The 26,873-nt window shown below is 27.7% G+C and overlaps 2 protein-coding genes and 1 non-coding gene across 8 annotated transcripts; 1 reads left to right on the top strand and 2 right to left on the bottom strand.

The window, feature by feature from the left end:
* Window positions 1–8: 8 nt before the first annotated feature.
* Window positions 9–7,106, bottom strand: LOC132931038 (serine palmitoyltransferase 2). 3 transcript variants are annotated; one of them, XM_060997229.1, is made up of 10 exons: window positions 6,953–7,106; window positions 3,381–3,535; window positions 2,935–3,096; window positions 2,723–2,877; window positions 2,285–2,649; window positions 1,855–2,018; window positions 1,607–1,768; window positions 1,239–1,501; window positions 1,025–1,154; window positions 9–165 (listed from the first exon to the last, which is right to left on the bottom strand). In XM_060997229.1, exons 2-10 carry the CDS (start codon window positions 3,441–3,443, stop codon window positions 67–69), a joined length of 1,563 nt encoding a protein of 520 aa, XP_060853212.1. In that variant the 5' UTR covers window positions 3,444–3,535; window positions 6,953–7,106; the 3' UTR covers window positions 9–66. The 3 variants fall into 3 exon arrangements, with proteins under 3 accessions (XP_060853212.1, XP_060853214.1, XP_060853213.1); XM_060997231.1 differs by lacking the exon at window positions 6,953–7,106 and adding an exon at window positions 4,182–4,198; XM_060997230.1 differs by lacking the exon at window positions 6,953–7,106 and adding an exon at window positions 3,649–3,782.
* On the top strand, window positions 4,328–20,277 carry LOC132931039 (reticulon-1-A-like). Of its 4 annotated transcripts, none has more exons than XM_060997232.1 (6): window positions 4,328–5,151; window positions 8,828–8,863; window positions 18,321–18,528; window positions 18,606–18,814; window positions 18,874–18,979; window positions 19,428–20,277. In XM_060997232.1, exons 1-6 carry the CDS (start codon window positions 4,551–4,553, stop codon window positions 19,483–19,485), a joined length of 1,218 nt encoding a protein of 405 aa, XP_060853215.1. In that variant the 5' UTR covers window positions 4,328–4,550; the 3' UTR covers window positions 19,486–20,277. The 4 variants fall into 4 exon arrangements, with proteins under 4 accessions (XP_060853215.1, XP_060853216.1, XP_060853218.1 ...); XM_060997233.1 differs by lacking the exon at window positions 4,328–5,151 and adding an exon at window positions 8,251–8,370; XM_060997235.1 differs by lacking the exons at window positions 4,328–5,151; window positions 8,828–8,863 and adding an exon at window positions 10,320–10,962.
* A 6,081-nt stretch (window positions 20,278–26,358) lies between these two features.
* Window positions 26,359–26,477, bottom strand: LOC132931102 (5S ribosomal RNA). Its single transcript, XR_009662347.1, has one exon. It is a non-coding gene; the product is annotated as a 5S ribosomal RNA (ribosomal RNA).
* Window positions 26,478–26,873: the final 396 nt, after the last annotated feature.

Below are 26,873 nucleotides of genomic sequence, written 5' to 3'. Positions count from 1 at the left end.
TGTACTAATGATAAATTAGGTAACTTTATTAAACAACAATAAAATGAGTTATCACTTATCATTAAACTAATATGGGTTTTCATACAGTATTTCTTCATTAGATTTAGGTTTTCTAGAATAACACAAACCCATTTTATTCATTACTTTTTCTGTAGCTTCAAGAACCTATAAACACAAATAAGTATACTTTAATAATTATTTATTATAGGTACATATTATTTTAAATTATAATTAATAAATAAAATGAAACTTTTATGTTTAACATTGTACTAAATTGTAATAGTTTTATTCTTTTTAATATTTTTACAGGCTTTTTATATCATATTTTGGTTAGCAGGCACATAATTAAGGGTGTAATGAAAGGATAGATCCCCCTAAGCCTTATTTTAATCATATTTTTCAATATTTATTATTTATTAGTAATCTAATTATAATATTATAAATAATTGTGTTCTTAATAGATTTTAAGGTTTTTTTTATTTTATTTTGTAAGTAATAAAGTTTAGTTTTCTACAACAAAAAAAATTAGTTCCCCTCCCCCAGAGCAAATTCATAATTATGTCACTGTTATTTAGTATATGTATTTATTACTAATATTATTAATTTATTAAATATGTTGTTTATTTTTAGTTAATTATTAGTTTTTAGATTTCAATAGCATAAATAAATACTTTTTATAATTATTTTTTTGTATTTTTAGGAATCTGAAAAAAAGAAACTTAAAAACAAATAAGTAAAAATATTAATTATTGAAATTATAAACAAAATTAGATTTCTTGTTTTAGATATCATCTGTGATCAGACATAGTCTTTGATTTTTGTTATCAAAATAAATATTTAATCATAATATGAGAGAAAAACTTTCGCACATTCTTTAAAGTAAAAAATTAATTTGAATGCAAGAAATATTAAGGAAAAAATATGCAATTGCAACAATGTCATAAACAATTGATTTATGTTTTAAAGTGCATACTTATTAATTATTATACATAATATATATATATATATATATATATATAATTACTTCATCGAGTTGTTCTTTAGACAAAGCAGCTGACATACAAAAACGAATTCTTCCTTCAAGTAACGGAGTAGCTGGAAAACCAACACCAACCGTAGCTATATTAAATTTATTGAACTCTCTGACTGTTGCTCTAAAATAAGTAAGAATAACTAAACAGTTATTTATGAAACATATTATATTTTGTCAAAAATAACAGTATTACAGTATTACTTACCCAACTTTGGCTATCATATATACCAACATAGGAATGACAGGAGAGTCATCATTTCCATATACTACACAACCTAAGGCCTTAAGTTTCCTTCGGAAATATTTGACATTACTTGCAAGTTGGATAATCCGTTTTCTACCTTCTTCTCCATGTTTTTTTCCCATTATCATTGACATAGATGTTATAACTATTTGAGCTATAGGTGGTGCCATAGAAGTAGCATAACATGAAGCATGACTATTAACTCTCAAATAGTCAATTAATACCTTTAACAGTCATCAGGACAAAAATTAAATTTTAATACAAATATCAAATATTAGTAACTAATAAAAATATAAATCACGTTAGTTATAATGATAATTTATATATACTTTACTGCCAGCTATATACCCTCCAGCTGAACCAAAAGATTTACTGAATGTGCCCATTAATATATCAACATCTTTTGGATTACAATTATAATAATCGAATATACCTCGACCATTTGGTCCTAAGGCTCCAACACTATGAGCTTCATCAACATATAAATAAACCTAAAATTTATTTTTATTTCTATTAGTTAAAAATGTATAATGTTAATAGAATACATTTAATAATAATTAAGATAACTGATAAATACATTATATTTTTTTTTAATGGCAATTATATCTGGAAGGTTTGTAATTGATCCTTCCATGCTAAAAATGCCTTCAGTTACAATAAATATTTTTTCCCAAGGTTTTTGGGATTTCGGTTGACCAGAAACAATATTTTGTCGTATTAATTGTTCTAAATGTTTAATATCTAAAAAAAATTAAAACAAAAATATTTATTATTAATAATAATATAGTTATTAAGTTTTAAATAGATTTTAAGAAAACAATTGTTATAATTTATAAATATTTTGTACTGTTTTATAATTTTTTTAACTTGAAACTGTTTGAAACATCTCAGGCAGTCAAGTTCACGTAGAAACCTGACACGTTATGGTAAAATGCATTAAATAAAATTTGTTGATAACCAAATAATGTTTTTAAACTATTAGTTTTATAAATATTTATTAAAAATACCATTATGTTTAAATACTACAGATGTGGCTCCTGACAGTCGTATCCCCAAAATAACAGACGCATGATTATATTCATCACTTAGTACTAAGCACTCAGAATTTATGATGGCAGGTAAATTCAGAGCATTAGTGGCAAATCCCATACCAAATACTATAGCATCCTCAACACCTAAGAATTCAGCAGTTAGTTGTTCGAGCTCTAAATGAAGATGGTTGGTTCCAAGTTCCTGGCGCGAACTACCAACTGCCCAACCATATTTCTTTATTATGTCTTTAGTATCATCTGCACATGGACCTTCATTTTGAGCAAAACCTAAGTAATTATATGATCCTAAATTAAGAAAAGCAGATTTTGTGTCCAGAAGCCTGAAATATTTTTAATTTTATTACTTATTTAAACAATGATAGTTAAAAATAAATTATAATAAAATATTCTTACTCGAATGACCAACAACTGTCATGAGTTACTCTATCAATGATATCAATTTTTGCACCAGGTACACCACAAACTACTCGATTAAAACAGTCTTTAACTCGCCGAAAAACATATCTCAAAAATATGCTATCAAATTTATTGTACAATGGTGGATATCCCTAAATGTATTAATGTATAGTAATTTTTATAAAATATATTAATAAATTCAATTTTACCTTTCGATTTTTTTCAGTAGCTACTTTAGGAGTAAAAATGATATGATTTATGAGTCCAATAAAAATCAAAAAATAAAATCCTAAAGATGCCATAATTGATGTATATAATGGCATTTTCTCATATGATTCTTTCATACTATCCAAATTATTATGACTTGTTTTCTGAAATAAATAAATTATACTGTAGATATTAATAAAAAAACAATAGATTTCATATTTTACAATAATGAGTTACAATAGTTAAGTAGGTATATAATTTTAATTTTTTCAAAAACATTTAAATTAATTTGTATTATAAATGCTTACAAAACAAAATATATGGACTGTTTTCACAATTTATTTTTTCTTACAACTTATAATCTACCTTCCTATTTTTTGAATTCCTAATTCATTTAAATTATTTTATTTTTAAATTATATATAAATGAAACAAAGATTATGTTTTACCTTTTCTAGAGATCCTTTTAACTTTGAATAATCAAGGTATGATTTAGTTAACACTGGTGCCATTTTTTTTTTACCAGTGAATGCACTTATTTTTTTAAAAGTTCAAATTAATTAAATGCACTTGAAGCATTAGAGAGATAATTCTGAAAATTAAACTGAAAAATATAATAATTTATTAATACGCATTACATAATATTGTAGTTTGTATGCTATTCTTATTATAATCTTCCTAAATGACCTAAATTATTTATCTATGAAAAGTTTATACCTTATGATAGTTTTATTCTTGTCTTACTCTGTAGTTTTATAATCATTTTTAAATTTATAATAGGAATTTAAATAGAAATTAAAAAAAAAAATGAATTATTAACTATGAACATAATTCACATGGCAATCTGGCATTTTGAACTATATTGTATAGTAATAACATACTATAAAATATAAATTATAGGTATTTATGAATTTATGACAAATTATTATTTTTATAAAGTAATTACTCTACATTTATTTCATCATTATTGTGTTTATCAATTTTAGGAAATGTGATAGTAACATCATAAACTATTTCAAATTATAACGATTCATTTCATGCAGGTTAGCCGTATATGAAAAATTCTAAACATATTTTGATCGTGAGTTATTGTGGATAAATAATAATTAATAAATAATAATAAAGATCTTTATTATTTATGCAAAATAGACCGACAAATATGGCATGAATAACAACAATTGTAGTTATTAGCTAAGTCACCAAGTTTAGTAGATACATTATTAATTATTGCTTAAATATTAAAAATGTACCATTTTACGATTTTTATATTTTGTATTTTTGTAAAATAATTGTTGACAGTTGTAATCCTGTATAGTGCATTGCAGTCTTCGACGAGCTGGGTTTCAAACTTCTTATTGATTGTCCACTGCTCAGTTATCATATCAGCTGGTATGTTGCATGAACGTAGGGTCTTAGGGAGTAAATATATTTTTTGATATTTTATATACCAAATTTTACGCAATTTGTCTAGTCTTACTTTTATACCAACAATTATATACTCAGTATTAATTCATAGTTCCTTTGTAGATTTATCAATAATTTGTCTAAAGACTGTATTCTATCCTATTATTTAAAAACCGGCTTTAATTGATTATTATACATCTAACAATAATTAAACGATGGAAAATCAGAAATTATTGGAATTAGAAACCGATATAACAGAAAATGATCAGAAGAATATTTTCTCAGATACTGATGATGGAACGTTATCGGAAGAGTTAAAACACAAATATGAAAATGCTATTGATGATGACCTTTACATAGTAACAGAGAAAGTAATTAATGCTGAAAAATCACCTTCGCTTGAAAATACCTATGAAGTAATCGATCAGGAGTCTAAAACTGTTCATGATGTTAAGGAAGAAACTGAAGATACAAACATATCTGACGAAGAGAAAGATAATTTATTTGAAAACGATCCAGTGTATTATAAAAAAAATGAGGATCTTGGAACTATTCCACAAATAGAAACTCCAAAAGTAGAAGAACTAGTATCTTCTGAAAAATCTGAACCCTTGATTACTGATACTACTAAAACAGTAATCATTCAAGATAATGAACCTGTGGATACTACTTTACAATCCAAAGTAAAAATTTCAGATATTCCAGAAGTCATTCCAAAAGTGTCAAACGAGGTGTCAACTAAGAAAGATTCCGATGAAGGGGATGTATGTGACATAAAGATTGGACCTGATGAACTATTTTGTAGAATTGGACTAGGTAAGATTAAGAGATTTTAATATGATCATAGATAATAGTTTCAATTTTAATGATGAAATACTATTGCTAGTAAAAAAGGGTACATTAGCCTAACTTGAACAAATTTAAAAATTGATTTGGATAAAGAGAAGTTAATGTTGTTGTGCAAATTTTTTATTTAAAATTACACAACACTAATTTAATGTGATAATTATTTTTAATTTAATTTAAGTTAGGTTGCTATTTTATTTGTATATAACTATAATTTTTAGAGAACTTATACATTTTGTTTTATAGGTATATGTAAATTATATATATTTCATTGATAAGTAAATTAGTAACTATAAAACTATATTAGGAAATCAAAAGTAATTTTTATTTATTATCGTTAGTAATTATTACTAAAAACATATAAAATACTGTGTGTATTATTGTTTTAACTATTTTTTTTTTAAATCCTAATGTTTGGTCTGTCCAGCGAGAGAACACGCCGATTCTGCGCATCCCCCCACGTCACCATGCTATCAAAACTGGTTCACTTATGAGTTATGACTTGGTATCATTGGGGAATGCACAGAATAACTGATTTTGGTCGGTTTGCGTTCTCTCGCTGGACAGAGTATAGTTAAATAATTTATTTTATGATATCTAAGTCGTTATAGCCTATAGGTAATAATATTATAGTAATATTTATTAAGTTATAATTTAATATGATTTTCCAAGGGGTTAAGTGGTCCTTGACATGTGCCCCCCTCCCAATGGCCGCCCAAGCTTGAGTATAAACATCAAACTGTAAATAATATAAGTATCAGCATTAGAAGAATAATACATTGTGATGAGTGATAAACATTATGAATTTAGTTTCCATATTGTCTAAACTATCAATATATAGATTAAAATTTATGTTTTAATGGAATGTAGTATTAAAAATTTTACATGTAGTTATATTTTGTTATTAATACATTATATATTTTTGATACAAAGATATTTGATGACTCTATGGTTGATTACTATTCTTACTTGTATTATTAAGTATTAATATAACTGCCGCCTGGAAATATTAACTTGAATTTTATAGAATATTTCAATGTTGACCAATAACCTATAATCTTTTGATCTTTCTATTCTATTATAATGAGTCATTAAATCATAAATTATTGTGCCCCTCTAATGACACAGCCATTTATTTTTAATTAAATATTACTAACACTACTTTTATGTAGTTTATTATAAGAATAAAGATGTCATACAATTTATTTTTTATAATTTAATTAATTTTGGTTTTAATATTAATATGGTAAATTTGTTACTAAGATTATTTGTCATTTATTAGTCATTTGGGATTCAAACTTTGTCTTACTCTACTCATGAATTTATTTATTTTTCAAATTTCTTAGATATGAACAACTCAATTTTTATCTAGAATTGTATTATCTATATTTCTTATAATATTTAGTTTATACATTTTAGAATAGCATTTACTATCTACAAATATACCATGTAAATTATATTCTAATTTCTATATAATTATATTATTAAATCAATATTTATATATTATTTACTAATTTTTATATTTTTATTTTCAAATATAACTATTTTTTACATTTGGTCAGGCAGCTTTAATACCAGTAGATAGAAATAATTAATACTTTATAAATTTGATGAAATTATAGTATTATACTGATCACTAAATCATTAAATAAGTAGTTAATTATATAAGTTAAGTACTTAATAAGTACTAGTTATTATAATATAACTGTTTACTAAGTTTTTTTTTTAATACATTTTAAGTTAAATACAAAAATAATTTTAAATTACTTACTGAATTATCGAAATGTTAATTTTTAAGACTCACAAGATAAAAAAATACGATTTTCCATACTAAATCACTTAAATACACAAACATGCATGATTTAAAACGTGGACAAGTCAGTAACTAAAATACAAAAGATCACTAGGCACTATTTGACGATTCGCATTATATTAAGCATATTGCATAGCATAGAATGATGTTATTATTAATAAATGTTTTGAATATTCAAATGATTGCATAATATCATTATTGACGTTTGACATCTAATATTTTGTGAATCAGTAAGTATTAGTCTTCAGTGTATTACTAATTACTGATTCAAAAATAATGTATTTATTATGTATTAATATTTTCATTAATGTGTATTTTTTAATTAAATTCTACAGAAAAGCTTTCATTATTGAGATTAATATTAATAATATAATACTTATTTATTAATATTGTATAGTAGGTATGTGTTATGTACTTGTATGTATTAAAAATTTACATATTTTTAGTATCAAATATAATAGATTGAATAGTGAACACCTAATTAACGTTTGTATAAGTAATTTAATAACTATTGCTGTTAAAATTTAATCACAATACATTTTATCATTTATTTTAAATATTTCACTGTAGATTCGTGATCCGCATATTTATTACAAGAATTATTAAAATTTTTCCCACGATTAAATTTAACTTATATAAGTTAATATACATTTTAAATGATCATACCTTACGGTAACTTGATTCAAAATCATAATAGGGATCGAAAAAAAGTATTAGGTGCATTAAATGAAATTCATAGCTTTAAATTTGATAATAAATTCACTTTAAACAGTAAAATAGATATTACACAATATATAATAGATTTTTAATTCTATTCTAAACTTAAAATATAATATATTGTAAGACGGAAACAACACATCATGTGGTTATTGCCTATTCGTAGAACGTCCTTTTAATTTTCTGTTTACGTTTTTGTTTATTTATATCCATGAATGTGGGAGAATATTATCGATTTTGTAATAACTAATAATAATCTTGACCAGCGCGAATGCATATTTTCTATTGGATATTTGATATTATTTACCTGTACGACTGGTTCTATCTTACGAACGCGTGCAATTCAATCATTATCCATTGTCCATACTCCATTGTTCGTCGTCGCTTGCTTGAAGTATTCCGATGTTTAATAGTTTGTAATAAACTCAAAACTATAAATATTTGACTTGAAATAATTACCAACTATAACTATTACTACTGTTTCTAATAAGTTAACATTTAAATAATCAATTTTTTTGGTTTTCTATGCATAGTGTTTGACTAATTTTATAATTAATAGATTTTTATTGTTTAAAATATGAATTCTCATACAGAAAATGAAGATAATATTGACGTAGCAGCTCCTGTAAAAATTTTTTTGAATACTATGATTTGGCTTAGTGAGTGATAATTTATGTATTTTATTAAATTTATTAATATTTCAACTACTTGAATTGTTTTTGAAAAAAATGTAACTAAATATCACAAATTATTTTTTACGGCCGTTCATTGATATAATATGTATATATTATGTATTTTGTATTTTATAAAATGTATTACAACTATAAGTAGGTCACTTACTATTAAAAGTAGCCAGTATAGGTACAAATAAATATAATATAATATAATATTTAGTATAAATTGGATCAAATAACTTGTTTACGTGTAATTGTATACTAGCTTTTACATGTGCTAGTTATGGTTGCATGAATGATACTAGTTACTAAACACGTGTTAAGTACAAAAATGAATCATATGTAGTTTCTACTATAGAATTTTAAAATGTGTGTGTAAAACTAATATAATATCTGGTATTTTGTATTTTTGATTAAAAATATATCTATTTTTTTTTTGCAGATAAATGGTTTAACCCTGAAAAATTACCACCAAAAGGTATGTTATATTATTAATATAGGTATTTTAGGTTTATTTATTATGTATAAATTATACACAAGTTTTTATCATAATAGTGTTATGTACCTATATTATTTTTGCCATAGTTATTTAACTTAATTTTGTTTTTTAAAAATAACTATAGTGACAAACGTGAAGTAAGCTAGTCATACTACTCATACTATGAAAAAAATTAGAATCTTTTGAATCCTCCATTCTAGAAAAAAAGTTTAAGAGTTCCTATACTAGTGGGAGTTTGTCTTCGTGTTGTTTTTTATATTTCTGTAAGATATACCGTACAATCTAAATTATTTAAAAAAAAAAAAAAACTAAATTTACTTATTGTATAAAAATACAAAATGCAAAATATATTCCTTAAAATTATTAATTTTTATATTTTTATATTGACTTAGAAATCTGAGAGATCCTAACCGACAATCCCAATCTAATTACTTCATGCACCTACTCATAGGTATTACATGGATGTTATGATTTAAAAATTCTCATGAGAACATTTATAATAGTATTATCTTACATATATATTTCAGAATTTTATTTTATTTTTTCAATTTTTTTTTTCATCTAAAGTGTTAATAGTTATTTTAAAATTATATTCCGTGTATTATGTAATTGTGTATGAATTCAATAAATTTTAAAACAGTTTCCAAGAATATTCATTTTGGCCGTTTATCAATTTATAAATTTTTAGAGTACTATTTATTATTATTTTCCGAGCAATTCTGATACACAAATCTAAATTTATTATCGACCATCAACCTATTAAAAACCATTAATACGCACATATCGTACTAAAGCCCAAATTTTGTTGGCAAAAAAATACTGAGAAATACGGTGTTCTATTTTTACGAATGTGCTGATTTGTTGGGGGGGTTGGCCCTCTAAATTTTCGCTGCCTCCTGACATAACGAGCTCTTGAGGGTTGTTTAAATTTCGCACGAACCCCTCATATTCTATAATTGGAATACGGAATGCCAAATTTATGACTTCCATCCCAAAATTCTCCGTTTTTCGGCCAATGTAATAAACGCCGTGCGCGCAGTTGGGTTGGGTTAAGCTTTCAATTTACGTGAAAACTCGTATAACCTTGTCGATGTTCGGGTACCGTGTCGAGTCGAGTGAACGGTCACGCTAAGTGCATAATGTAATATTATTGAAAATGTACGCGACATACGCTCGTCTATCCGAATAATAATAATAATATAATATGGCAGCAGTGGTGGCAGACTTATCATAGGATGACATTTAAAGACTACATAGGAGTACTATAATAATTTATAGGCCACACGAGCTGCAGCTGCTTCTATTGTCGGCGGCGTCCCCTCCCCACCCTTAAACTCCGCGCCGTCGCATCGGCCAGATATTTTGTCGACGGGTCGTCAGCTGGTTTTATTTTCCTTTTTTTTACGCCTCTTCGTCCTGCCGCTTTACCCCTCAGCGCCGTATCCTGTGGCGGGCTCCCTCGTCCTATTGATCGCGTTTGCCGCCAATAACGTCGTATTATTATTATTATTATCGTAATACAACCGAATGCAGGCTGGTCTGCTCTCCGCCGTTAGTTTTTATTGCGCCGCGAAGCTCGATAATATTATAGTGCATTGAGTTTTTGTATTATTATTTTCGTCATCATCAGTCATCGTCATTATTCCTCGTGTTCGTTCGTCCGTTCGTTTTCTACCGCCGTCGTCGTACTCGTAACCGCCGCCGCTGTCATTCATTGTTACGGCCAACCACTGCAACAGTCGTCGCCGTCCGTCTATTACAGTATTACGTGCAGTGCCCGGTCTCCTTGATAAAAAAAAATCCGCTCGTTTTCTAGCTTAACGGTATAATTAGATCGTGAGCCGTAAAAATAGATTCGTCGTCGACGTTGTCGTAGGTACGCGAAAAACGATTTGTGCGCCCCCGGATATGTGTCGCTAACACTAGAGCAGCGACCGCACGGTGAAAACTCTGCAATTGTAACAGTTTTTTTTGTTTTTTTTTCGCCAAACGTTAAGCAATCTTCCGAGTGCGTTTCATTGATATTAATCGTTTTTTTTTTCAAAATAAAGTCACAATGGGTTCCAAGAGGGAGAAACGTAAGTATTCGTGTAATAACGCACGCGCGCGCGCGAAAATAATTGAAGACTCTATGACGCACTCCTCCAGTTTACGAGCGAAACAACAGTTTGGTTATTTTTTCTTCTCTCCTCCGTAGGCGTTAGTTTTTGATATTATTATGTATATCACATGGTCGAGAGGGAGTAGCTCGTAGTTGTATTTTTAATTTTTTTATTCATACGGATGTCGGCAATTCGATTTAAACAGAGTTAAAATTATTGCCTTTATCGTATTATTTTTACTCTAGTAGTTGAATGTTTATCGTCAAATCTCGCTACTATCGATGAAAGTCGTATTCGTTAGTTGTTGCTATTTCGCTAAACACTATTAACAGTACACTTTATTTTTTCATTATAATATAACCTTCGGATTTGTCGCCTGTCCAAAGGCAATTAATGGAAGTAATTTGGTTTACTAGCGTTAACATCGATTTCAATAGTTATACTTACCCGGGTTACCGTGCGAAATACGAATTATATAAATTATATTATGGGATATGTATTGGTTACAATTTATTTTTTATCGTGTTCGGTTATCGTTATTACATAACTTGTACAAGCTAAGAAAAAATTGCTTATTAATAATATATCAATTATTATTCGTTAATATTAAATTATTAACTAATTATTATTTGCCTGGCTTCGAAAAATATTAGTATATTAATATATAGTTGAAAGACCAGAGGACAAGGACAACAGTGTGTTGTTTTTGTGTTATGTCATCAAATGTCACAACATAATAGTTAAATTATATAAGTAGAACTTGTATAAAAACTTTGTATTTCATATTCTAAATTAATAACATTGAGCATTATCTAGTTCAAATATATGCATAACCTTTATTATTACCACATGTTTAGAATTAATGTTTGCGTTCTAAGATGTTCAGAACAAGTGGAATTAAATATATTTTATTTCATATAATTATACTTCTGCGTGATTGATTAAAAAGAATCAATTTATATTAATAAATGAACGAATTAAAGAAAATACGATGGACGTTCTCAATAATTGATACGCATTTGCCAGTTGATTTCATAACAATGCATACCTATGATAAAATATGTATTATAGGGTCCAACATTCAACAGGTGTGTTTTTTAGACTCTTTGATCATCGCTTATAATACTGTAATGAGTAATTCACATTTCACACACACCGACGTGATCGAAGAGTATAGTTCTATGCTGAATGGTTATAATTTAGAAAATATAATAAAGAGGCATGGCGCTGTGATAGAAACCAAATAGTGACCTAAACGTTGCGCATTCTTACCTATTTTATTAGTACCTCTGGCTTTTTCAAGAAAGCAAGATTTCATTTTTTTAAACATTTATAAACGAGACCCATCTTTCTTACGACTTACACCGTTTCAACATATCGGGTCGTATTTCTTGATTCTTCCCGCCCATTTTGCACGAGCATTGTTACGTAACAACATAATATATTAATATCAACTATAATTTATATAGCTGCAATATTTTCTAAATTTTTCTAGCTGCATCTTAACATAGATGTGTAATAACAAGTTACATTTAATGAACCAACTGAAATTCAATTATATTATAGTTTACATAAGGGGCCGCCACACCAACATTTGTTTTCTCTGTCTATATCCCACATAATATAGGAACAAAGATATTTCGTATTTCCACGATTACAACTTTCTGGTTCAGTTTAGGGCAAAGGCATCTATTATATTGTATTTTATAAAGAAGAATATTATCTGTGTATTGACCAGATAGATTTTTAATATTTTAATTTTTGAATAAATTATTAAAAATAAAAAATAATCGAAATTATTTTAAATTAAAAAATGCTTATATTTATAATAGCTATTGAATGAAACTAAATTATATAATGTGCCCTCTGGCCTATAAACGGTTAGTTTATTGTTTATACACAGTACTGAGCATAGTGTATATTTTGTCACATAGAGTGCGCCCAATATATTGGTTTTATCATTTAACGCAATATTATATTTTACTATTTATCTATATATATAAAAATGGAGCCAAAAATGTATAACAATTCTTCAATTGAGAACGGCTGGGCCGATTTGGCTCAAATTTTTTTTAAATTGTTCGTAATTTCCAGGAAAAGGTTTTTACGAAAAAAAATTTTGGAAAAAACCCTTTTTTTAAAAATTTTTTTTAAACCTTATTACACTTTTATTATATTGATATTATTAGATAACCCGATTGTCATCTTAAATACATGTCAAAGTTTATCTTAACTTCGTTAGAGTATGAAAATAATATTAAAATTGTATTTATGATATTTATTTAAATGAATTTAGTTTCCAATTAATTCTTAATTATTTTATATTGTTTTATATTATGAATGAAACTATAAAAGAAATAACTTATCAATTACAGATTTTTATCTTTTTTTGACTTGGTCATTTTTATTTCCTTGTTTAAAAAGATTCTTTAGAAAAATAGAAATCTATAGTGTTGGTATATTGAAGTATTTAGAAAGATTCATTTTTAATTCTCTCAATATTTTTCTCGAACGTAAAAAAAAACTTCACAAAAACTATATTTATTAGGGGATTGGAAGTCGTGATTTTCTGTCTTTGTTTAACACACACGCAACATAGGATTATAGACGTGTTCTATATATAACGTACCGTTTGATATAATGAAGCGATAAGAATTCTGGACACAGATGTGAATTTTTCATCTCGTTGATTTTTTCCTACAGTTTTGGTTTTATCCCCATAAAATCCTAAAAACTTTATACTAAAAAAGAGTAATTAAAATATTAAAAATGTGGTAAAGTCGATCTCAAAAAAACTATGCCAAATTCAAATCTGTTTTCAGATTTCTTATCGCTTCATTATATCAATCTGTATTTTTGAAATAGAACACGTCTATAAACCTGTGTTGCGTGTGTGTTAGACAAAGATAGAAAATCATAACTTCCAATCCCCTAGAAATGTAACAACTACTATCTGTCAATTGTTCTTCACTGTTTTCGTATGTTATGATTCTTATTGCTTTAAAATTTAATATCCCATACGCTAGACATATTAACTAATAAGTGAAGATCTTTAATAAATCTCAAGTATTTACACTTAAAATTTTGAATAATTATATTTTGTATACATTTATTTTTCATACCTCGATTAATTTACTTATTCATATTTAAATTTGTTTATAAACCAACACTAGATTCATTAGCTTATTATGTAATTATTAATTGTGTAATATCGTAGTATAAAATACATTTTGAACAGGTAATGTTTTATACTTTGATGAGCTCATATATCTAGCTAGATTTGGTGGCCATTATTAATGTTAGCTTGACTCATTCCAGGCGGTGACCCTAGTTTCTATTTTTAACAATATTTCTAAATGTATATGCATAGAGATATTCATTCAATGGCCATGATTTCTGTGATGAAATATTTAAAAACGTCATATTTGATCTATATTTTATGTAATAGTTATACTCCGTCACGCAAATCGTTTAAATAAAGAGACACTGAAATATGAACATTTTAAATTATTTAATATATAATCTAGTATTCTAGTATATTTGAATCTTTTAAAAAATCAAATTTAATAAACTTCATTGTTTTTAGTGTTTTTATTATAGTGGTTTAATTTTATGAAATGCAGGATAGGTCATTTGTATTTTATTTTTACACCTATTTACTTTTATTACAATTTACGTCCCTGTATGGCTGTTGCATCATGTTTAGTTATTAATTATATCATTTTACATTTGTTATTTAAATAAAAAGAAAAGAATATTTAAGTATTAAAGGATATAATGAATATGATTAAGTTTAGGTTAATAAAAAATATAAATTGTATTATTCGTGAATTATTCTTAATAAAATATAAATAACCAGAAATTTAAATTCTAAATTAAAGACTATTTAATCAGACATGTTTATATTATAATCATACACATAATCTTTTCATCTCAAAAATATCCAATTCTATGTTGAAAAAAAATTTAACTCTGCTTTAATTATGTAAATATAAGTACATCTTGTTTTGAATTTTAAAAAATAATTTTGAAAAATGAACCATTATTATGTGTATAAAAATTTAGTAAATATTGTAGCACGTTCTAAAAATTTTCATAAAATAGTTGTACAAGTTAAATAAAATTCGAAATAAAAATTATACTCTTATTGTGTAAGGTTTCATGCATATTAGTATTAGAGAAGATATACAAATTATGTTGTATTCCTCGTTTCACTTTGGCCTTGACTATTATATTTTAATCTGCAACAATATCTCACCGAAATTTAAGACCAAGACTGACACTGATGGTTATTAGTTTATATAACGTTTTCCTCGAACTATATTTGTGTATTAATATTTGGTTAAAAAGACTTGTTTTGAATTAATTTTGGAGACATTTGTGTTCCGACCATTACATCATTAATTAAAATTCTCGTGTATAGGTGTAACTGAAGATTTAAAAGCTTTAAACATTGGAAACTATATATACCTTTAGTAACTGTCATTCTGGTTTACTCTAAGACGAAGTACGTTATTGTTCACTTATGTCGGGAAATTATAAATTCCCGAATTAACTACCCTGAAGATATTGATGTACTCTGATATATATAAATTCTTCTAGCTTTGTTATGGACTTTGTTTGTACGTTATAATAATATGAACATTCAAAATTCAAGTTTTATAAGTAGACTGTTTTAGTAAACTATAACTAAACTACTAATTTTGTGATAAATGTTGAATACAATGTACAATAGGTACTTCACATAACTAATGTTGACACGGAAGATTTTACCACTACCCAATGGATAGCTGTATAATGTTTTTATAAACCGTTAATCAATCAAACACTAATCTTTACCGGGAATTATTGTGCGCACCGTGGAAAAACAAAAACTATGCTCGAAAAGTGTTAATTATAACTTTGAAACAAGTTTTGGGGTTGTAGTAGGGTACGTGTCGCCGGTGTACATGGTTAAATATTAACGTAAACAATGTACGGTTCAATGTCAAATGTTTTATCTACACAACAACACCGTCGAGTGTTTGTCGTTATAATCTCATAATACGACCGCGGCCGTAAACATTACGTGAGAAATATGTCGCCTTTTTTATTGTCATGGGTACACTTAAAATCATATTCATTTCAGTCGTGTGACGTGACCGATTTTAATTCCAATCATATTGTCACGCGCAGTGTCGAAGACCGACCGCCGTACTATACTACTATATCGTCGTTAACACCTGCCCGGAGTGCTGCGAAATTAATCGCGAGCCCGTAAATAGTAAAAATAATAATTTTTAATTATTATTATTACTGGCGCGGGTGTTGATGACGGTCGATCGTATTCGGACGCGTGTACCACGTACTGATATTCGTCGCTGTCGTGGCGGACGCGACACGCACATGTGGAACTATAGTCGACGGCGGCGGCGGCGGTTATTGTTGTACGTACGACGACGACGACGACTACGACTACGACGACGTTGGTGGGACGATGGAACGGCGGTGGCGGTGCACAGCTGCTGCTGCTGCTGCTGTCATGGACATCGTTTTGGTGGGAGGGGGCTGCTGCAACGTGGAATCCGTCGTCTTGCCGTTGTTGCCGTCGCTGTGGTGCGTGTCTGCCAGCGCGGGCCTCCGACAAAGATCTCATCCAACGTCCGCGTACAGTGTGTGTTTGTTCAGACGTGTGCGCTCAGCAGTATTCAGTAGTCAGTGTCGTGTACATCGTACGGCAAACGTTTAATATCGTATATTAATATTCGATAACATTATAACGGTTAGAGAGACACACGAAGTCAACGTTCGTTGTTTTCCGTTTTCCTTAACCCTCAGACGCGGCAACCCCGTTTCGTTTCGCACCGTTCCATCTTCACCGCCGTCTCAAAGCAATGGCGCCCAAGAAGTACAACAGCAGGTCAAACAGCAGCTATTCCGCTCCCGCCGCCCCGTTGCCCGAAAGGGGACCAGGTATGTGTTGTTCGCTTGACGGTGTCCGAGGGACGTGCGCGGCGCTCGCATATGGTCATCCCTGATCGAACGCTCATTTCAGGAATCATGAGACGGTGTCATATTACAACTGCGACGACGAAACGCGAAAAACGGTCTACTTTCTTTTGATTTTTTAATTTCGTTCTCTTCGTGTTTGGGATTTTTTTCAAATTCATTTCGGTAACGTGGCCGTTTCGACTTGTTACACGGTCCGCTGTTTCCCCTCTGGCTTTCTTCCCCCTCCGGCAGTCTGAAACGAGTTCGCTTGAGGATTATTTGACGTGTGTATTTGTTGAATCGGCGATTTTTAGTTTTTACAGTTACCCGGGTAATTGTCGAACCGAAACGCCATCGTCTCTCCCGATTGTGGTTGGTAGTGGTGGTGGTTCTGTTGGTGGCGGCGGCGGTGGTGATGTGGAATCGACAAATTTTGTCCACGTTCGCGGATCCAAGCCGACCCGTCCAAACCTAACTCACTCATATCCATTCCTAACATCAAACCAATATTATACAGATGTTTTTGGATTTACCTGTTTGTAAAAATCGATTCGACACTGTATTAATTTAATTCGTTTGATGTGGTTTGACGTAAATTGTATTGGCCTGACGTCGAAGTTTTGTAAACTCCTTAGCGATTCACCCTTGTTTTTTACTGTGGTGTCTTCTATAGACTATTTACCTGTTGGTTGTTATTGATCCATTAAAATTTACGTATATCAAGTCAATGAATTTAAGTACTATTAAATACGTTTTCCTTGGTCTTAGTAACTGAATGATAATATTGTTTGAGGTCAAAAGCTAGAAGTTGACCTATTTAAAATTTAAGTATTGTTAATTATTAATTTTTTTTTCTACGTTTTACTACTTGATAAATTTGTGTACAATATTGTATGACAACTTTGGTACAGCTGGCGAGCCAGCCCAAAGTAGTGTAAAAGTTATGAATGGAGCTATGCTTTATTAAATGTATGTACTGCGTCTTATATATCATACAATAATGAAAATCAAAAGCGCTTGCTATGTGTCTATGTTCAATTTGTAAATATGATTGTAATACGAGTACTCTTAAATTCTATTTTATAAATACGCGCATTTTGATGAGTTAAAATTGTTTCCCAAATATAATCAATATTATATGTTATGCTGATTTAAGGGCATTTAATGTTTTTACATTAGGTAGGGATGTCATAACTTACAAATGATTCGAATTTGAAAATAATACAATATAATACTTCTGTTAATATGTGAATATTATCATTTAATCAATTATCATAAAGATAGTCAAACTATTGTAATGATATTAGTATTACCTATGAACATAATAATAATATCTTAATTGTTATTTTTTAATTTGTTTACAGTTGAAGCTTTGGTATATTGGAGAGATCCTGTATCATCGGGCATTGTTTTTGGTGCTACGTTAGTCGTATTGTTGTCGTTCGCATATATGTCACTGATTAGCGTAGTTGCTTATCTGGCTATGTTCATACAATCTGGATGCATTCTTTTACGTCTGTATAAAACTGCTCTACAGACAGTAAATAAAACTAATGAAAGTCACCCATTCCAGTGAGTCGTCCATTCCAAAAACTAATCAATAATAATTGTCATCAATTGTATTATATTTATTTGTTTGTATTTTATAGAGAATATCTTGACTTGGACATCAGGCTACCACAGGAAAAAGCTGAAGAACTGAGCAAATTAGCTGTTGTGCACATCAATGCCGTATTGGTTGAACTTCGTCGCTTGTTACTTGCTGAAGACTTGGTTGACTCTGCCAAATTCTTTGGTATTCTCTGGGTGTTGACATATGTTGGCGCTTTGTTCAACGGCCTTACACTCATAATTATTGGTACTTATATTTTTTTTGTATATTATATAGATAAATTATTTAATTCATTTTTTTTTCAGGATTTATTGCTCTGTTCACACTACCCAAAGTTTATGAGAACAATAAGACTCAAATTGATCAAAATATTGAAGTAGTTAGAAGCAAGATTGCTGAATTGACTAACAAGTGGGTTTTTTTTATTATTATCGTGTATAACAATATGTAAAGCACTAAAGAAAGTACATCTGTATTTATTGTTTCTATTTCAAAAACTCATAATTCAGTACAACATAATTAATTTTATTGGTCTTAAAATTAGTATAGGTATTAATTGGACTATTATCAAGACCATTATCTATGTTATCTTGTTGGTTTTTATCAATGTACTAATTTTATTTTAAAAAAAATAGTGAACATTACAAAATTAATATTTTATTATACTTTTTAACTCGTTTTAAAATCAAAATATTATCACCCTCCCTCCAATAATAATAATTTAAAAAAAATACAGGTATAATGTATGATACTATACGTTCATTTTATATATATTCAAGTTAAGAAATACAAGTTCAAGTATAGTTTTAATAGCAGTAATTTATATTGTGTTTTAATTATTTTTATAATTTTATTACAGAGTTCGAGCAGCTATTCCAATCGGAAAAAAGAATCCAGAGACAAAGAAGAAGGAATAAACCCCTTGTTTGTTTTCCTATTAAAGTCCATCAATTTTCTTGTGGTCAATGATTAAAATTTTAGGCCAACATATATTTTTTTTTTTTTTTTATTAATATATATTTATATATATATATATATTTAGACCATGTCGTCCCAGTAAAATTAAACATTTATACTATTATTAAAATACTCATTGCTCCTGTTTTTAAATAATTTATATTGTATCACGGGAAAATATGTGTAGAACGTCTTTTGACATTACTATTTCACCACATAATGTAAACGTGTAAAGGTTTGTGAGTTATTTCATTTTTATTTTCAGCCTGGTTCAGCTTTTGCTCATTTTATTATTCTGCCCCTCCTCAAATTTTACCTACATTTTTATTCCTCTTGCTATATATTATAATATAGCAAAGCAAGCTAGCTTAACTTTTAAACAATGCTATTTGTTTGTGTATACTTATAATATATTTACTCTGTTGAGAATGTGTTAAAGTTTTTTTTTTCTTTTTTATATAGATTTTGTTCTAGTTTCTTATTTCTATATATTAATTAATAGATAGGTTTAACAATTATTTTATAACTCAAACGGATAATATTGAATGTAGCTATACATAATATATATATCATTAAATATGTAAACGTTTTTACATTGTATTGTTACAAGTTATAAGCATACACTGTCATTTTTTTCTTTTGACAAAATAGTTATAACAGCTGTTCACTTTTATAAAATTAATTATATAAACAGGCAATACCATCAAATCATCAATCAATGCAATATACTAATGGTTTTTTTTTCAATGTCATTTTATGTATTTTATTATTTAAAATCCTATTGACTAAATTTTTATGTTTAATGAATAATGATATAAGAGTGCATTTTCATTTCATAAAAATCACGTGGGAAAAGGTGAATTCAAAATTTTAGGTTATTTACCTTATTATTGTAATTATTTATTGGTACTCTGCACACTATTAAAAGTAATATAATAATGTATATTTTAATAATATTTACATTATATTATCTATTTCTAAATAGGCCACATTCATTCGTTGTGTACCAACAGGCAGTGGCGCCGAATTAATCTAGGTGGGTTGTTCAAATAATTTGATTAATCCACCCCACGCATCCTTTCCTATTTATCAACCATTCTGAAAAAAATTTTTAAATATAAATAATTTAATGAAATTCTTGAGTATATCGCAACTTAAGCAGAACAACATAACTTTGCAGTACTCTATTTAATTATTTTACTCGCCCAATTTTCATAATAATTCAATTGAACTACCTGAAGTATGTATTCGGTGACATTTACAAAATTTACTATGTCGTGATTTAATGATAACAGTAATTTTAATACAGATATGAAATAATAATTGGTTCTTAATTTCTTATTGAAAATTGTTCTAAATCTATTTTAAATAGTGGTTAATAAATAGAAAATGAGAAAAATAAGTGTATTAATCCCTATAATTAACATGCCTTACCGTTAATTTCCCTTAAATGACATGTACATGTTAAAATAATATCAAATTCTTATTATTTTTTTTATTTTTTTTTTAATGACTAAGTAAAATTTGCGTGTTTATTATTTAAATAAAAATAATTGATTCCTGTACGACTAATAATAGAAAATTATACGTAAACATTCCTATCGAAGACGTTTATCTAATAATTAGAGTGATTAGATCTTCACAAGATGTTACTTACTCTGATAACATTTGGAATTTGTATGAAAATCAAGAATTAAGTGTAAAAATTTTAGTTATAAATATTTTTTTAATTGTGTAGTATAATATAACCAGGGATGGGCAACTGAAAGTTATTAGAGGGTCAATTTTTAGAAAATTAAAATTTAGCGGGCCAGTATGGAGAGCAAAAAAAAAGGTTATTCAAAATATGCATTTTAATTTAGCATAGACGTAACATAGAGTATAGACTATTGACTTTGAAATTATTGTATGATGTAATTTGAAAATGTAGCGTGGGCCAGATAAAAAAGATTCGCGGGCCGCCAGTTGCCCACCCCTGGTATAACAAATTACTCTTATTTTAAAAGTTATACTATATGATTTTATTATTATTATTATTATTATTATTATTATTATTATTATTATTATTGAACTTGAGTAAATTGTTTTAACTAAATAGAAAAATTAGGAACCCCAATAATGATAGCTTTGCCGTTTAAAAATGTATTTATAATAGTTAACTTAATAAACAAACGCGAGAATAATGATTAGAGAACTGTAGTTGACCCCAAATCCCAATGGTTGGATATTTGGTTTAAAATTAAAAATTTGTACGTTCTTGTAAAAAAGTATTCTAATGACAAATACTGTGCCCAAGTACTTTTACAAGACTGACAGCAGGTGTCTGGTATATCACTCTGATCGATGTGTTAAATTTGAATTTAATTATAATTTATAATAATTATATATATATTTTTTCATTATATAACTACTAAAAACACTTTAAGCGTGTATGGTCTATACTCTATAACAACATTATTTAATATTTATTTGACTATGTAAAACAGTTAAATGGTTGAATTAATTTTTGTTTAAAACGTTGCGTTTAAATATGTCACTATATAAGTATACAATTTGGTTAAAGGTGATGGGTGATATAGATAAAGCCTTGACAAGGACACATGGTTATAATAATAATAGTAGTAGCATTGATTATAAATACTATATTTATAATCAATGGTACTATTTTTTTTTTATAGCTTAAAGGGAATTGGAAGCGGTGATTTTCTGTCTTTTTCTAACAAACGCAACTAGGATTATAAACATGTTCTATTTCCAACGTATGTACCGATTGAAAGATGAAGCGATACGAATCCTGTAAACAGTTTTGAATTTGCAGACGTCAAGTCTTCTTGGGATCGACTTTCCCGCATTTATGATTTTTTTTATTATAACGTCTTCAATAATTTAAGTATGTCAATTTTTTAATTACTCTTTTTTAGTACGTTTTTAGAATTTTGAGTGGATAAAACCAAAAATGTGGGAAAGTCGATGTTAAATATAGACGAGATCGAGATGACAAATTCAAACCTTATCACTTCATTATATCAATCGATACGTTAGAAACTTAGAAATAGGTATAGAATACGTCCATAAAGTATGTTGCGTTTGTTTTAAACAAAGACAGATAACCACCGCTTCCAATTCCTCGAGTATTATGTAAACTGGTACAAATTACTATTCTGCCGCTTACTTTTGTCACCAGATTGCGCTATTGTATACGATTTAAGAATAATTTCCGAACAGTGCAGATGTTAGTAGGTAACATAACGTACGGCTGTACGAGTTAAGAATAATAATATATAATAACATAATACCCGACGTATTATTTAAAACTATGTAATTTATCTCTACATGTTGAATGATGATCCATTTTAATTAAGACACTCATTACATTAGAAAGCATTAACGTTTAATTATATGTGCTACATAATTTTAAGTCATTTAATCAGGGCCCCCGCGGTCCACGTACAATCTTGGGTCCCTATACTAAAATGTTATGTCCTTTATAAAATAAAATAATTTACCATCTACATATAGATATGATTTATATGATATATATGATATATATCATATATATCATATAGCCATATAGGTATAACAATTTTTGGAATAATATTTGTTCTTACAAACGATAAGGATGATGCAAACTGCAACCACGATAATTTATAGGTATCAAATTAACTATATCATTAATCAATGACTAAATATACATTTATATATATTTCATAAAATATTATTTAATATAAAATAAGTATTTCTAGTAAAATTTCAAAAATTACAAATAAATTTCAACGAGCCCCTGTACTCAAGGTCCATCAGCCCCCCCCCCCCTCATTCAGAGCCCTGAATTTAATCACAACATTTTTGGAAAAAAATATTATATTTATACTTTAGTACCTTCCGGCTTCCTCAGTAGATTGAATTAACTTTTAGTAAAAACATGCATATATATGTATTATCATTTATCATTAAATATTATAATTTGGTAATAGATTGCAGTATTTTTAATCTTATTGAGATCTACATATTGATGTTATCCACAGTTCATAAAATATTGAAATGTCTTAAATTATTTATAATTATAACTATTTATAACTTATAACTTTTAAGTAATTAGAATAAATATTAATAAATAAAACTATGTATAATTGAAGAAATACATATAAAAAAATGTAGGTAGGTAAATATATAATATAAATAGGATTATGAACTTACTATGGTAGGTATATGCATAAATCTATCTTATATGCCTACTGCTCTACTGTACATTAGGTGCCGAGTAGTCACTATCAAAGGTATGTATAATATATGATCAATGATCATTGAATTCAATGATAATAATATAATATACTATAAACCTACCTATATCGATCATTTTATACGAAAAACGTTTCTTAACGGATACGGTCTATCGGCCTGTATCATCAAGTGATACGTTTATTTGATAGAGCTATTAGCATGACTAAATATATACTTAGCTTTAGTCATTAGCTATGTCTATTGTTCAAAGCGGAGCGTTGAATGTATTGTTTTTAAAATTATGTGTTGTATAAGAATGTAAAATAAATATTATTTTTTGAAAAAAAATCGATAAAATAAATTTCACTTGGTCAAAAATCTTGAAAATGTATTACACGGTTCTTCCAAAAACAAAAAAAAATTAAAAATTAATTTTTTCTGAAAATTTTAAGTTTAAATATGGACGAAATTCAATATTTAAACAATGAATAACGATTTTAGTTATTTTTTATGTTATTCGCACGACATGAAACTTTAACGTGTAGGTATGTATCATTTCAAAAAATATAGATTAATTTTGTTATTATCAATATTTTATACCACGAAACTATTCACATTATTTTATGGTACCTAAGTTGTTATTGACTCAATATAGTTTATAACAGTAATTTATAATAATAAAAATATTATGTACCTGGTCACTATTTAATATTTTAATAATTAAATATAAATTATACATAATAAATGCAATGTTTTTGATAAACATTCATTTAATCTGCCATATTACAATTATTATAATAGGTAATAAAATAAATTACTATAGGTAATTACATTGATTAAATCCACTCAGGTACGTATATTCAGACAAGGGAGTGTGAATTTTAATAATTTTTCGATAGACTTTAAGATTAAGTTATTAGGCAATAATATTTGTCCTACCTGGGTACATGTTGTGTATAGGTTTCGTAGGTTTCGGCTCCACTGATGACGACGTTTCTACTGTAAATTTCTCTGGCTTTGCTTCGTTTAATACTGTGCAAATTCTTCTTATGATGTGTAAAAAGATAATAATTGTTACGTTTTATTTTTGTTCTTATAGAAAATTCTTAAGGATTACTCTTTCGATAGAATATTATAATACCTATGTAGACGACTTTAACATCAGAAAATCCAAAATACTCAACAGTCTGGTACTATTGAATAGTAACTATTCAGTATTTCTAACATATAAGCTGGTTATGTTAGATTATTATTTATTACTAACTATGTGGATAAAAATGCTGTGACAAAAATGTTACGTGTATTACGCCTTGTAATTATATCATATTAACCTTCGTATCATACAAATAAATAATTTACAGAAAATACAAATACACTTGTGTAACAATAGCCGACGATTTAATGATAAAAAAATAATTAATATTCCTGTATAACAATAAAATATTGGTTTATTCCTGTAATCTGTATTTAAGACCTTCATCGGACCTTTAGGGTACTTATATATTGGTAACTATAAAAATATTTTTTTCATCTATTGTGTTTTGTGATGTTATAAATTATAATTATATACAATATTATTATCATAATATACTTTTATACAACCTACAAATTAAACAACATTATTGATATTTATATAATATTTTATAAAAATAATATCAAATATTTACCTACACGAATCAGCTACAAATGATACAGAGGTATAGGTGACTTGTACTGGCTATATATTATGTATTGGTAGTAAGTATAGCCAGTATAGGTACCATTTATATATTTTTGTATAATTTATAAAATACTGTTGAAATAATTCTAATAATTCTATTATTTATTGTTATTGTAATATTGTATTACTTTCATAAGTCTAAATTGCATTGTGAATTTATTAAAAAAAAAAAGATGTGGAAGTGGAAGTGGAAGTAATACGAGAGCTGTTACCATGATGTCGTTGGTTTCAAAACGAAAAAAATGTGCAATTAAAAAATGAATTATTGTATAATATTAATAATAATGGTGGAATTTTAAGCGAGAAAACCAACGCAAACGAACACAAATAATAATAAATACCGACCAATTTTTCTTAACAGTTTTTCTAAATATTTCAGGCTGATTGTTCCTACCACTGGAATAGGTAGGTACTTGACAAATGAGATAAAATGTCGTATGGCGTAATTTAATATTAACCTATAGCCATACTTACATACTATTTTTTGTCACGCCTTTGAAAACGCATACCATGCGTTAATCCATAATATTATAATAAACTGTTCTATTTCTGTTCTCGGTATGTAAGTTCACCAAATTGATTTATATACAGAAAAACACGGGAGAAAACCACCTACCGGGTAAAGTTTGTAACTATTTTATTTAACAGATAATAAGATAAATGTATCGATAAGTTAATAATATATATTATATTTATTTTGGATAGTATAAGTCAGTAACGTTTCCGTCTGCCGGTCAGAAAAAAAACATGTACTGTGTGTTGAAAAGAGTCAACGCTTTAGTTGATGATTGAACTTTAGCGTGAGTTTCATAAAAAATATATTTATAAATTGATACAGTTCAAAATTATTTCTAATATAAAATGTTGATGAAAAGGAACAACAAAATAAAAATGCCAACGGCACGTAGTGTTCCCAAGCGGTCACCCATCCAAGTACTAACTACGCCCGACGTTGCTTAACTTCAGTGATCGGACGAGAACTGGTGTATTCAACGTGGTATGGTCGTTGGCGAAATATCTATTGAATACAGAATAATTTGATTTTCACAATAATTTAAATCTAACAATATTGTCAATATTATATTTATATATTGTATACTGTAAAACAATTTTACTATCAACAAAGAAAATATCCATTTTTTTTTTACAAATGTACATTAATTCACCAGTCACAAGTGTAAATCAACTAAATCATACAAAATATTAAGTAAGTATAGGTTAGGGGCGCTATTTCAGTTTTAAAAAAGGGCAGCCAGATTTTTAAACAAACAATATTTTTCCACCACCAGACCACAGTAATAAAAGTGAAATGTATTATTGTTTTAAAAGATAGGGCAACGTTCCTTAATTCATTCTAGCCAATTTTTAGTATAGTCACGCGCATTCACTCTACACTTTTAAAAAGAC

This window comes from Rhopalosiphum padi, chromosome 4, assembly GCF_020882245.1.
Source record: "Rhopalosiphum padi isolate XX-2018 chromosome 4, ASM2088224v1, whole genome shotgun sequence".
In the NCBI taxonomy this organism is placed as follows: domain Eukaryota; kingdom Metazoa; phylum Arthropoda; class Insecta; order Hemiptera; family Aphididae; genus Rhopalosiphum; species Rhopalosiphum padi.
The sequence above is the reverse complement of the archived record's forward strand: the minus strand, read 5'-3'. Positions and strand labels throughout refer to the sequence as shown.

Excerpts from the sequence above, each read along its gene's own strand:
- LOC132931039 (XM_060997232.1), top strand. The coding sequence starts at position 4,551 with ATGGAAAATCAGAAATTATTGGAATTAGAAACCGATATAACAGAAAAT. Across the intron at positions 5,152-8,827 it reads ATTTTGTAGAATTGGACTAG|ATAAATGGTTTAACCCTGAA; the intron begins GTAAGATTAAGA and ends TTTTTTTTGCAG. Across the intron at positions 18,815-18,873 it reads CCTTACACTCATAATTATTG|GATTTATTGCTCTGTTCACA; the intron begins GTACTTATATTT and ends TTTTTTTTTCAG.
- LOC132931038 (XM_060997229.1), bottom strand. The coding sequence starts at position 3,443 with ATGGCACCAGTGTTAACTAAATCATACCTTGATTATTCAAAGTTAAAA. Across the intron at positions 2,878-2,934 it reads CTACTGAAAAAAATCGAAAG|GGATATCCACCATTGTACAA; the intron begins GTAAAATTGAAT and ends TAATACATTTAG. Across the intron at positions 1,502-1,606 it reads GGTATATAGCTGGCAGTAAA|GTATTAATTGACTATTTGAG; the intron begins GTATATATAAAT and ends TGACTGTTAAAG.